Genomic DNA, 14147 nt, shown 5'->3' with positions numbered 1-14147 from the left:
ATACCCGAAGCTTCGATTCCACGCAATCACTATTCCGTGCGGAATTTATTCATTGTTGCGCACAACGTTAATATGAAACGATCGCAGGCGCACCGATTTCGACGTGTTTCGAGGTGAATCCAATCCTCAGATATTCAATTCGAATGTCGAACTCGAACAGGCCTAACTCGATCAATCGAGGTTCGCGCGATTATCTCTCATGACTGACTTCTACCTCGCTCGGACTCTCCTCGAAGTCTGTTCAGGACAATCTACTCGATCCTGGATCCTAATCCAGGCAGAGAACGTCTAGCTACGCTTCAGAGCCGCTCGAACACTCCTCGGCTTCCGGATCGATGTGCTCGTCCTCCTCCTCGTCCTCGTGATGGTAGTCGCCGGTCTCCTGCTGCCACTTGCTGACGTGATGCGTGTTCTTGTTGTTGCTATTGTTGTTAGCATTTCCATTACCACCCCCACCACCGCCCCCGCCACCGCCACCTCCACCACCCGATTGCTGCTGGGCCTTCGCCTCTTCCTCCTGTTGCATCCGCTTGTGTTTCGTCCGCCGGTTTTGGAACCATACTTTCACCTGAAACACCACAATGATTTCGCTATGATAACATCTTATAATACAATAACTCTATAATAACCGTAATGATCTAAAATGTACGCTTCTAAATTGATTCTTTTTGAAAAAAAAACGGATAAAAAATAATTCTCTTAAACGAAGAAATTTTATATCAAATTATAAATATACGCAGCGTGATTAAAATCGCCTGAATTATGTTTCATTTGTAAAAGTCATCACGAGAACGAACATTTAGAGGAGCAAGAGGTGGATTTTATACAAAAATCAGATACGACTTTATATAAAATAACATAAATTAATTGACTCCAAAAACTTCATGATTATTGAAGAATGAGCTCCGATATTTCGAGATGTTCGCTTCGCGATAGGCAGGAGCTTATTGAGAGAAAGTGTAGTTAAGGATTTCCGATCGTTTCGGTGGAGAGAACGCGCCGCGGAAGATAATTCTCCCGGCGAGCCCGATGGAAGCAGAAGATACGCGACGTTCAACGAGAGGTAATTCGAGCGTGGCCGTCCCCAGCGAATACCGACGTATCCCGCCAATCGATCTCGGCGGGCCAATCCCTCCGGCCCGAGAGACGGGGAGGGCGAATCGAACCCCTCGGTTCTTGCCAGGTTTGCCAAATTAAGTGGCAACTAGTTATAAGCCCGGTCAACCCCCCGATGTATCAAGGAGCCATCCCTAAACGGGAGTATCCGGTTACAATGGTACGTGTCGCCGGCTCTGGAGGAAAAAGGGGATGAAACACGAGGGGGGGGGGCGGGGGGTAGGGGAGAAGAGCCACGACAAACTCGATCGAGGCATTGTCCTGCGGAATTGACTGTTAGATATACGCGCCGTTCGTGAGAAAAGGGTTGAATGGGCACCATTTTGAAGCTATCTACGCGGAAAATCAGCATTGTGTCACGAGAGGGCACACACGCGCGGCGTAAAAGGGGTGGATCGAGGGTTGAAACGGGGAATGTTTGTCTAACGTCTCGGATGGCTGCGCGGTTTTGACAAGACCCGGATTAGCTGCCGACACGGTAAACTTCCGCAGCGAGATGAAACGGAGCGTATGATTTCACGATTTCGAGGCCATTATGATGAAAATTACAATATGAATGGGATAAATAATGTGAATCTATTACATATCAAAAATCTCTTTCGTTATCAACGTGTGGGGTACTTATACAAATATTTCTAATATTAAAGATGCGATAATATTGAAGATAACATTAAAGATACTACCGTTGTTTTGGTATAGAAATTATCTAATTTGAATTGTTAACTTTATAAAGTAATATATTAAGATTTAGTAAGATTCTAATTAATACAAGTGAACTTAAATTGAAACAAATTTCATTCCTTTAAATTAAAAAAAAAAGAAAGAGTGAAAGTTGACCAAGTTATTGTTACACTAAATCCTTGAATTGCTCTCGTGCCACGTTGAATCTAAATGATTTTAAACAACCCCCTGAACCGAAATATTTCGCCTTTAAGCCGGCATTAAATATCCCACCCCTCGGGACCATCTCAAGGTTGTTATTCACCGCTGACCAATCAAGAGGCGAAAAAGCAGGGACAAAACTCGTTGCTGCGTGCCCGGGAGAAACCCCATCGGGGTCGCGGCACTTAACGGGTGATTAAGAGGGCAAATAGAGAGAGCAACCCCTTTCGGACAGACCGTACTTTTGGGCCTACCCTTTATCCTCCACTCCTTCCGTAAACCATCCCGTTACGTCCCCAGACATCGCCTCCGCGGGAGCGACGTCGCGACGCTTAATCGGGTTACCCCCGTTTCGTAATCGCCTCCCGTCAACCCCCGGGGTTGCCATGACGATCGCGGGCGGTCCTGAAACCCGATTGGCGGATCCGCACGCACGCGAAAACCCGGGCATCCCCCTCCGCATGCTGCAGGATGCCCCCAGGATGAGCCAGACGCTTCATCCCGGCCGAACAACCCTCTCTCGCCCCCTTCTCTCTCTCTCTCTCTCCTTCCCTCCCTCCCTCCCCCCTTTTTCTCCACTCACACCAACGATACCTGGATTTACACTCAGTTTAACCGCTCCTCACCCCTCGCAACCACTGTCTCTCTCTTTCTCCGCGCCCTCCGTCGACGCCAGTATTTCACGGACGCGCACGTTGTAAAAATCCTATAAAAGCTTCCAACACGTTCGACGATTTATTCCCTGATATATTACCCCGCGGAGTTTAATGCACAACGATAACGCGCGAGTGGGAATTCGTCCCCCGGTGTCGAGCGTCGGGAATGAGCGGAGATCAACGAGAAAATGATCCGACGCCGGGCGTCGGTAGGATCCCTCTCCCCCTCGCGCGTTATCTCGAGTCCCCGTCGAAAATCTCGTCCGACCTGAAACCTTAATTCACCGTTAATGAGATGAAACTGTTCGGAATCGGACGCACGTTTCGCGAAACTCTACTCGCAATGGCCGACCGACTGCGGTCGACCGCGATACAGGTTATTTTTCCATTCCTGGCAGGCATACCCCCGATATCTTAGTTCCAATCGGATCGCAACGCATTGAAGTATACTTCCATCGAAGCGCGCATACTCTTCTCCCGTATATTCGATTCCCTCAATCATATTCGCGCCCGCTGATTGGCTACTTCTTCTGACCGTCTCGTCTCTCGTCTCGCACTGCCAAGATTACACTTTATTCCCTCTACCGTGTGTACCTGCAGCTTTTATATTTCGTCTCTCTCTCTCTAAAGCGACGCGAACGCGCGGCGTCGGACGGACACACAGTGCGTATACGCACGACTGTCACGGGTACGCGCTTCGCGTATAAGGTGTTCACCTGTCACTTAGGCGCGTTATTCCGGGAGCAGCTTCAATTACGTTGCCTGGAAGGTAGGCACCGCGGCGAGAGCGCCGTGCTCTCTCGGCCTTTATCCCGCGCCGTTCGCCGGCCCAAGGTATAAGCGAGGAGCCGAGTTAACGCAGGTTACGCGCAGGTAAACGCGGCCGTGAGCGCGTACTCGTTATCTCGCGAGATCGACGGACACTTTTCCGCTCGTCTGCATCGCGGAGAGACGCGCGCCTTCGTCGAACGCTCCCCCTCGCGCGCGATGAGATTTCTCGACGAAAAAAACGAGCTTTAAATCCCGGCTCGAAACGCGCATGGACGTTGATCGTTACTTTCGATACGATTGCCGTTATTCATTTTTTTGCAGGTTTTCTATTTCGCTATACTTCTTGACTTCTCAAAATCATCGAATTTCCCTCCTTTGTCCAATATGATTCTCGATTTTCGGAAAGATTAACCTCCCTCCATTTCAATTTACCCGAAGATTGGAGGATTGGTGATCTAATTGTTTACTCTCGAACGGGGAGGAAATTTCACAAGAGATCTAACTTTGCCCGTTTTGTATAAATTACAATTTTATCTTCATCGCAGAGCAATGTCGTAAATTAATGTAACATCACTCCGTGAAGCGTATGGGGGTTAAGGGGAAATAAATAATTCGCGCGTCAAAAAAGAGCCCAACAACTCTGCGAGGAGTATTACAGCCGCGGAATAGAATTCTGCAAATAGAATTTTCTAATTTTAGCGCGGTAAATATCGGAACTGCAATGCATCGTAAGTACGTTATGCATACGAGTGCTGCCCATAGTTGATCATGAATCACTAGGATCATTTGCATCGAACGATAAGTTGAACGCTATATAGATATATATAAAATAGCGTTATATATAGTTATTAGAACTGCATTATACATAATATAGAGCTGAATATATGTATATATATGTAGCATTACAATGTACATGTACGTATACTGTCATTTGCATGAATGGACAACCATTTGTAACAGCCTCCATACACACACACACACACACACACATATTATATATTTATATATATGTATATATACACACACGGAAAGAACGATTTTGTTGAAAGATATAAAAATTTTGCTGAAAACAGATCTGAAAATAATTTTTTATTAAATCATCAAAATAATTTGTTGGAATGTTAAAACTGATAAGCATTGCTATAAAACGTTTTGATATTTTAGCAATCATTTTTACTTTCGCACAAAGTTATTTTAATTATTGAACAAAAATTATTTTCATCTGGATTCAACAAATGTGTTCTTTCCGTGTGTATATATATATATATATATATGTAAAAACTGTTACAAATAGTTATCTATCTATGTAAATAACGTCCCGCGATATCCGCGATAAACTCGAGACGTCCGTCTCAAAAGGAAATTAACTTCGGTATCAATTGCGGACCGGTTGCGCACAGAGAGCGTCGTGCGAGGTAATTAATGTAACGACGACAACGGTGTAATAAACGCGCGCGAGCGAGAATGAATGTCGTTGGACTCATCAAGGACAAAAAAAAGGTGACATGAGCCGTATGTATGCGTTCGCGCGCGAGCTAATCTGCCCGTCTCCATCTTTGGCATTTAGGTTGCGTGTATGTGTGTGCGCGCGTGCACACACATGAGCGCGCGGATGACGAAAGCTCACGTCGCGTCGCGACGTGCATCGATAATCGCGGATTTAATTAATCCCGATTATTAATTGATATTCTAATTACGCGAGCCAAGCCACGTCATCCGGTCGATCGGGACGGATCGCGCGCTACACGTTCGCGCTGCGCCACGCCGCGCCGCGCGAATACATATATCACGGCTGGAAACGCGAGAGAGAGAAGGGAAGGGAGCGCAGGAAAGAGGAGAGAGGTCTCTAATCTATCGAGGCCTTTATGCGCCCCGTTAAATATAATTACGTTTATTACGACCGCGCTCGCCGATTGGCCGCCTTTGCTCTCGCAATAAATTGGATATTCGCTAATGGAAATTAATGCCGCGCGCCGCGCGTGTCGCTATACGTGTTTCTCAGCTGCGAGCCCTTGCGAGGCTGGTGTTACGTTTTTAGAATTTATATATAATCGATGAAGCACCTGATTCTCTCCCAAAGAATCTCTAAAAAGTGTCTATCTCGTTTACAGGAACTCGTAATGACGTTTTTATTTCAGGATTGATCTGAATTGTAATATCTTTTTTTTTTTAAAGACTTTTGATGCTGTCCAGCTTTCAAGAAATGCTGAAATAAATTTATTTTATAATGAAACTTGATCCGCGATAATTTGCAAAATTCCTTCATCGCGCTTCACACAGATGCAAAAAACAAATGTTAAGTTGAAATCGAATACTGATATACGAATCTCTGTTGGATATTACGTCGGAAATTGGCAAGCAGAATCATATATTTTGGAATATTAAGATTAGATCGGAACAAATCGAAATTTTAAATGAAAAATTCAAAATAAAATCAGAGATTAAAATTTGATTCGATTGATTAATTAAAGGGTTGCAGTTAAAGGACATACGCCCCTTACTCGCTCGGTCGTCTTCGTCTATTTAATTACCTACCACCGTACCGTACGCGCGTATTCGATTTCAATCAGCGCTTTTTTATCCATCCGAGCGCGCTTTACAAATCCGGCCGTGCCGGCGATTTATAATTGGCGAAGCCGTGCCGTGCCAAACGGCAGCTCGACAACACAACGTGTGCTGAGCGATTTTTTTCGTCGTGTTGGCCTTTTTCGCTGATAGAGAGAGAGAGAGAGAGAGAGAGAGAGAGAGAGAGAGAGAGAGAGAGAGAACGAGACAGAACAGCCTGTAATATGTACACGGGCGAGCCCTCAAATAAAATCTCCAGCTGGATAGCAACCAATCGCCAGCGCGAGAGCTAGTCGCCCCCCTAATCCCCCGGGGGCTCGGCGGTCACGCTCGAAACATTATTTTTAATCCCCGTACGGTCGCGACAATCCGCCGCCCCTCGCTATTGCGCGAGACGCGTCGGGCTAAATAAACCCGGCGATATTATTTTTCAATCGTCGCGAGCGTACACATCGTACGCGCGAGAGAGAACTAGAAAGCGCACGCGCGCGCGTGCGAGAGAAAGAGAGAGAGAGAGAGAGAGAGAAGGCGGAGGGAGACAGACGACGGGCCCGATTCCACGGCCTGGAAAATACAAAAGCGCGCACGCGCTTGCTATCCGCGTTCACGAAAAAGCCATCGCGGACGCGCGTACGTATACCGTATGTGGGTGTGGATTACAGGATGAAGAGCGGCGCGTGTTTTGTTAGGACGAAATTGAGCGTGATCTCGCGCGAGGGGACGCCAATTTCCTCGGATATGCGTTTCACCATCCCGCCATATTCGCAGAGCGCGAGTTTTTTTTATCCTTCCCCTCTTTCCTCCTTTTTTCCTCTTTTTTTGGGGGGAGAGTACGGTCGTCGCGCACCATTGCTGCTGCGTTTAAGCTCTACGGGGGTAATCGCGTCGACCGTGACGAGCAAAAGTAGGAAATATAAAAGAGTATCGTATTGCACGATTGTATTTTATTGAGAGAAGTGTCATGTGTCAAATTCAGGCTCCAAAGAATAACTTGTGAGAGTTTCATTCAGTGACATTTTCCATATCTAGAATTTCTAGATAAAGAAGGTACGAATTCTCGTATATAATTGACTACCGAATGTCTGTACATTGGACATCTGAATTCGTTGTAATAAAATAAATTAGCAAAAATCCCATAAATTCTCTTGGTAAGTCTATTAGATGGTTAGAGCTAATAGTAAGTTTACATCAGTAACGTCACAGTATTATAAAAATGTATAGTATTATCATAGAATAACGTAGCATCGTGATTTTTAATATTTTAGTTTATGGTGCAACAAAAGAGAGAAGTGTCAGTCAGCGAATATCTGGAACGTTGGCGGACGATTTTAATAACGATCGGCCGATTTCGCGTCGGCTCGCGGAGTAGATGGTACGCACACGATGTCGACAACGCGCATGACATTGACATGTCGAGATCGTGACGAGAAAACCAAAGAGGTCCTTCCATTCTATCTCCGTCCAATTGCAGAAGAGGCGACTAGAGCGAGAGAATCGATACGCGAGCACCGACGACTATCCTTTACGCCGATCATTCGACTTGGTAGTCTTGGTACTATTCCGCGTTTCGGAATCCTTTGAACGTCCGCGATCCTTTTGCATGTCCCGCCGTATACGACACGCGATTTAGTTGCAAATCCATACGTTGCGAATGGCCTCCTCCTCAGGAAAAGCAAGGCGAGGAATAAGAGTAGAATGTACATATATACCGCGCGATAAAAATATATAATTTATTTGTGTAATAGCTATTTCAATAACATCGCACTGAATGTTATTTTAACAATTTTATAAACATTCTAACATTTGATACACACAGAGAACGTAAAGTAATCACGGCGAAAGTCGAAGCGTAATTCGAGAAAGATATTAAGGTCGTTGAGTCCGCCATCACTTATCCGCTATTAATCGCTCCCCGTATATGATTACTATTAATTTACACGCGCTCGGGACAAAGTTATAAAGGGATATTTATACCGAGGGAAAACATTCGCCGCGCCTGCTCGGCTAATAAAATAATGTCGGCGTAAAACGGCTAACAGATTTCCCCTATCGCCCTTAGATTCTCATTAAATTAAACGTCAGCTTACGTCGATATATTACAGGTTTCACGATCTAAATATCGTCCGAGGCGTTGATATCAGATCGGAGCGGCGCGGCGGGACGCGGGCGGCGTGTACGACAACGGGCAAGCGCGCGCCGATCGCCCGAGAGATCGTCTCATAATTCGTAGAAATTAATTGATAAATATCCAGACGACCGTGAAATATACCGGCCGCGCGCAATTAGGCGAGCGATAAGTCGCGCCGTGGGGCACCGTCGGGGCGACATCGCGTCTCTTAAAGGCTAAATTAATGGCACTCTAAATTTTCCCATTTTAATTAGCCATTGTGTTCGCCCGGCCCGATAGGGGCCGGGCGATGTAACGCCGCGTAAAAATGGGATAAGCGCAATATCGTATGGCGTAATTTTATTCTCGTGCCGGTCTCGCGACGACGACGATAAGGTAAGCCTGGTAAGTGGCCGGGTACGAGCGGCCCGATTCGATTTAAATGGCTGTCGATAGGATCGATTAAACGCGGCGCGCCCGATTACGGCTGATAATGTTTGTTTGTGGTGGCTATCTCGACAGCGCCGACAGCCGCGCGGAGATCGGTGCACTTTGGCGTGACGGGGTACGCCGCCGCGCCGTGCCGTACGGCGAGATGCGTCTCGCGCCTGAAATTATTGCCGCGTTCCGACGCGCCGTGAATACAGAATCACCTCGCCTTATGCCTTACTCGACCGACTTGCAATTTATAAAAGGCGAGATATAACTCTCGTCGCGAATTTCGTTGCGAACTCTTCAACGGGAGAACGTCCGGAGCTGTTTTTAACTCGCGAAAAATAACGCGTTTCGCTCTTTTAGTTATAATCCGATTATCACCGCCCCTGCGTGACGTATTTTGATATTTCACGAACGCCACGGGGAACGTTTGCCGCACCGATCGCGAGGGATCGCGAAAACGGTACCGGTATATATGTACTCGCGGCGCGACTCGTTCTAGTTCCGTTTTTGCCGCTGTCGTCCTTAATGCCGATAAATCGCTCGCGTACCGTTACGCCTCTCGAAATCCTCGTCGCGACGCGCGCGACGATAACGAAGAAGAAAGGAGAGGTAAGGCGATATATAATAACACACGCGCGGCTACAGTGCTACATGTAGACCCGGCCGAGCGCGGCGGGCCGCGCCGATCGGAGCCGTATTACGCCCGTCGCGGACGGTAATGGGAAGGAGTTTTGCATATTATGCAGGCCGCGTACGGATTCTCTATGCATAATGAGGCGTGTCGTCGTCGGACTAACAATAAAGCGCGCGCCGTCATTCGGTATATCTGACCGTATACATATATACGCACGGCCCTTCTTCTTCTTCCTGCAGGCGTTTAATACCGCAAAGGAGTTTCGCGCATGTAATATACGCGAGCGCTTACGGATGACCTCGCCAATTAGGCACGAATCTCAATTTTCGCTGAATGCAAGAGATAGCCCACTCCTCCGAACACACGCGCGGTTAAATCGTGCGCGAATTGTATAATATCGTACGTGTACCGTAAATTATTATTATTTTGGTCACGGTTGCTCCGCGACGCGGATTAATTCGCGCGCGTGTTGTATCTGCGAAATCTGATCGACTTGCATCAGTTTCGTCGAGACGCTTATTATATATAGGTGCCTTCTCGGAATCACTCGCGGAACCGTGTAAGCTCTTCGTCGGACCGCAGCCGTTTTCCTTTCCCCTCCGTTCCGCAACCGCGCCATTTACGATTCCGCGCACGCGAATTTTACAGCGCACAGCGCGCGCCTCGGTGCGGACTCATTTGCCGCTAACATAAGATTGATAACAGCAGCGCATTCTTAGATCGCGTCGGGATAAGATCGCGACCGAGCCATAAATTCGTTCTAAGGACATGTTTATGTATCTGCGAACGCGCGTGATTGAAAATTATACGTTATTCCTCACGCGAAGCGAGAAGAGAGAGAAACGACCGAGAGAGAGCTGTCAGTTTCCTTTATCTTCATCGGATCTAATTTGTTAATCGGTGATCGAGCGGAAAGAGATCGAATTGAGGGGTGAGAGAAAAAGAGAGAAAAAAAAACCAGACGAACGTCGAATTGGCGCTCTTTACGCGCTTCATTTGCGTTATCGCGCGTTATACGGTTTGCGCTAAAAGGATTGTTAACGGGACACGCAGCAATCGCGCCCACCAACACGGACGTGGATGCAAATTACGCCGGCGGTATACAGCGCGGCATACTAATAACGTCGCGCTGAGTATCACTGGGCATTTGCGTCGCGGAAATATACGGCGCTATTTATTTTCCCCGGCGGCTCTGTTCGGACGAGCCGAGGATAGCGAAGATACCGAGTGTTCCACTCTACTTTGTCCTCCCCACGTTGACAGCGAAAATGCTATATGTTTAACGACAAATTCCCGCTTGTACAAGGAAAGATTTAAAAAATATACCACCGTCAGTCTCGATGAACGTTTTGATTTCACGTTGAGAGAGCTAATGCGGACGTGTTTTAACGAGGGCAGATGCATTAAAAAATGCGAGCAAATAATCTCTTGTCTCTACTTTGCTTAAGTATAATTCGCTCTTCGTCCAATCTTGCGAACAAAAATTCAGCGGCCAGTGAAATTGACAGATCTTAGTGGCGAATGACATCGCGCGTGTTATTTTCAACTCGCTCTGTCTCGAAAATCATTCCGAATTGGATACAAATTCATACGAACTTTTTTTTCACTATAACCAATTACCAATTCTGTATCGTTACTTCTCATTATTAATTTTGGCATTATACTCTACACTGTAAAAAAACATTTCGTATTTATGTTAAAAACGGTCCACTCAAGCTGCTCTTGTTAAAATTTTGTGTTAAATTTTTAACATATTCGAATGTTAATTTAACATAATGTGATTATGTTATTTAAGTATTTTGTGTTAAATTGATATTCAACATTTCTTGTGTTAAAATAACATAATTTATGAGTAAGTAAATAAATAACAATAAAGATAATGTGTCTTAAATGTAAATTCTAACATAAATTGATAAAATACGTGTTAATTTAACGTATCATAAATGTTAATTATACTGAAAACAATATCCTTCCACAATTTGCTTACAAGTTGTGCCAGTGTTACATTTTTTGTGTTAATTTTTTTATATAATATTTGCGTTACTTTCTAACATATTCATCTTGTGTTAAATTAAATTAATGAAAATTTTAATGGACCGCGTGGGACACATGAAATGTGTTAAATTCAACACAAATTTTCCAACTGTGTATGTTATATAAAAAAAATGTTTAAGTCAAACTCCATAGATCTGCCGAGCAAACGCAATTTGAAAATTCGTTCAAGGATGCACGCATTTCCGACATAAATCTATCTTTCGAAATTTCCATGTAACACACTCATATTCTTACACGGTATTATTCTCGTTGGCTCATTTGGTTGGCCACAAAACGATTTGCCGAGTCGAGACCTGCAAGTTTGACCATTGTTCATCGACGGCTTTTCATCGAAATATGTGTAGGAACGTCCCCGTTCACCGGACGCGCTGATAAGGAGCAATTAAAGGCATGATTTACAGGCTTGGCTCGCCGTTCGCCGGCCACGACGATTATTTTGTAAACGACGAACAACCGCGCCGCGACACAGTCTGATTTATCGTTGACCTTCTTTCCGCGCCACATGTCCAATGCGCCGTTAATTATCGCCGTTAATAATACCCTCCGCGCGCGAGCGCGCCCAATGGAGCAAAGTAACGACGGTGTGTATAACGATCCTTTTTCCAGGAGGGACACTTACGTGCTCCCGCAGAAAAATTACGACGGTGCTTCGTGCGTGTGCGCGCGCGGAAACGTTAGCAGCGACGTTTATTTATCGGCGGCTCAAGCGTGGATTTCCCCGTCCAAACAACAATGCCGTCGAAAGTAACGAGGTGTACGCCTGATATTGGTCGACGGATGTTGCGGCGGGCAAGGTAAACTTTCGTATAAATTACTTAAGCAAATATCAGGGTGTAACGTAACGCTTATACACGCGGCACGGTGTGGCGTTATAACGGGAGAAGGGTGGTATTCCGCTATTAATCTATATATCTCGCTATTGATTGCCGCGGATGAACTCCTCGATTTGACGTCATTAATCATCACGAACGCCCCGTCGATCGTTTCCCGAAGATAATTAATTTGGATTATGGATGTCGTTCAATTACGATTGACAATAAGGCGCCGGTTGAATCGTGAATTTTCGGGGCGGGGAGAGAAAGAAAGAGAGAGAGAGAGCACCGATGTGTAATTAATATAATACGCCAGCGCGCGTATGAACGATCGTTAGCTGAATCGACGGGAGGCCGATGAGTTGATTGGCGTCAATTTTCCGCGATAGCGCAATCGTCCATGTAAGTATGGTTCTTGTACGCAGCCCGATACCTCTATAATGCAGCCGCTCGTTAAGCGCGCGAGAGCGTGCGTAAAAGAAAATGAGTCAGGCAAATGCCGCGATCGCAACTCTCGGCTGCGGCACGGCAAAGCAGTCATTTCTTTGTCATTTCATTTAAGTATAATACTTTGTACGTGTACCGTGCCTTACAAAATTCCCCCCCCCCCTCCGCCCTCAAAGGGCCTAAAACCGAGTAACGTGAGCCAATGACTTTACAAGAAGACGGAAAAAGGAGAGTAAAAGATGACAGTCACCAAAGTGATTAAGGTACGCCGTCAAAACTTTTAACGAACACGATTTCTGCTGGCAAAAATAAATGCCTGACAAAGACAATCGTCGAGAAAAATCTCGTCGAGTTAATGGCGAGATTAATGATCCGGATGAGTCTTAAATAGAGTCCGCGCTTCTTTTCGCCGTACCGCATACCGATGGGGCAATCGCGATAATTAATCACCGTTTCATCGGGAGGGATGATAAATCCGCGGCGAGTCGATCCCAACGATAGGCCGCGCGCATGATTAACGCCAGCGTCGCCATAATAACGGCGTCGCCGTAATCGACGATAAATTAATAAACGAGTCGTCGATGGGTCCCGCGAAAAATACGACATGCTTTCCCTAATAAATTCTCGCGGACGATAATTAACGTCACGCACGGACATTATTGCAAATACGGAGAAAGCCGCGATGACGACGCGACGTCGCGTCGGCCGCACAGAGAATCGCGAATATTATGTACGTGATAATTGCGCTTGTTAAAATAAACAAAATCTGCGGTTTAATTTTTATAAGGGGGATACGCGCTTAATTCTTACGAGGGGAGACTGCACGACTCGTAATAGGGAGAACAAGTTTTCTCGCGGATGCAAAGGAAGATGAAGCGCAAATTGAAAAGGAGTCCCGCGATACATCGCCACGCGGAAAGAACGATTTTGTTGAAAGGTCTAAAAATTTTGCTGAATACAGATCTGAAAATAATTTTTGTTCAGTAATCAAAATAATTTGTTGGAAAGTTAAAAATAGATAGGCATTGCTATAAAACGTTTTAGTATATTCTAGCAATCATTTTGACTTTCCAACAAAATTATTTTGATTATTGAACAAAAATTATTTTTTGATCTGGATCCAGCAAAATTGCTCTTTCCCTGAGTAAAAAAAAAACAACGAACAAATTATATATTTCAAAAACGTTAAGAACAAAATATTGTGAATAAGTTATATTCCATCAGTCTTCCGCTCTAGTAAACAATCAAATAACGAAGAATATATATATCTGAAAACTTGAACCTTATAGCAGTCATAATGACCGATATTCCGAGCAGAGGGTTAATAGCTTGCGCCATCGTAGAATCACTTGCCCATCGAATCGTGATGTGCACGTACGTCTTCTCTATTATCTCTCTCGAAGATTTCTTGAATAACGTGTTTGGAAACTCGGAGAAGATTTACTCGCGAATTCTTGCAATCCATTTTCTTACATCAGAAATTACAAGCTGTTGATATAAAGTTGAAATATCATTTGTTATTTAATGTAGATAGATGATGAATTGAAGGAGAGCATTATGTTTTTGAATAAAGTGAAAAACTTTTGCAAAAGAAAAACAATGTAATTCCCGAATGTGATGGCCGTATCTCTATTCAGATCTTATCTCGTCATGGTACAGTCGAG

General features: G+C 45.2%; 1 protein-coding gene across 1 annotated transcript in view; it reads right to left on the bottom strand.

Annotated features, from left to right (window-relative positions):
- Positions 1-292: 292 nt before the first annotated feature.
- LOC105457545 (homeotic protein empty spiracles-like) overlaps positions 293-14147 on the bottom strand; it is a 40323-nt gene continuing 26468 nt past the window's right edge. The window contains exon 3 of the mRNA XM_011702265.1: positions 293-568. Coding sequence (XP_011700567.1) covers positions 293-568 — 276 coding nt within the window. The remainder of the gene's footprint in view (positions 569-14147) is intronic.

This window comes from Wasmannia auropunctata, unplaced genomic scaffold (assembly GCF_000956235.1).
Source record: "Wasmannia auropunctata unplaced genomic scaffold, wasmannia.A_1.0 LD335208.1, whole genome shotgun sequence".
Lineage (NCBI taxonomy): Eukaryota > Metazoa > Arthropoda > Insecta > Hymenoptera > Formicidae > Wasmannia > Wasmannia auropunctata.
This window is presented reverse-complemented; position numbering and strand designations above follow the sequence as displayed.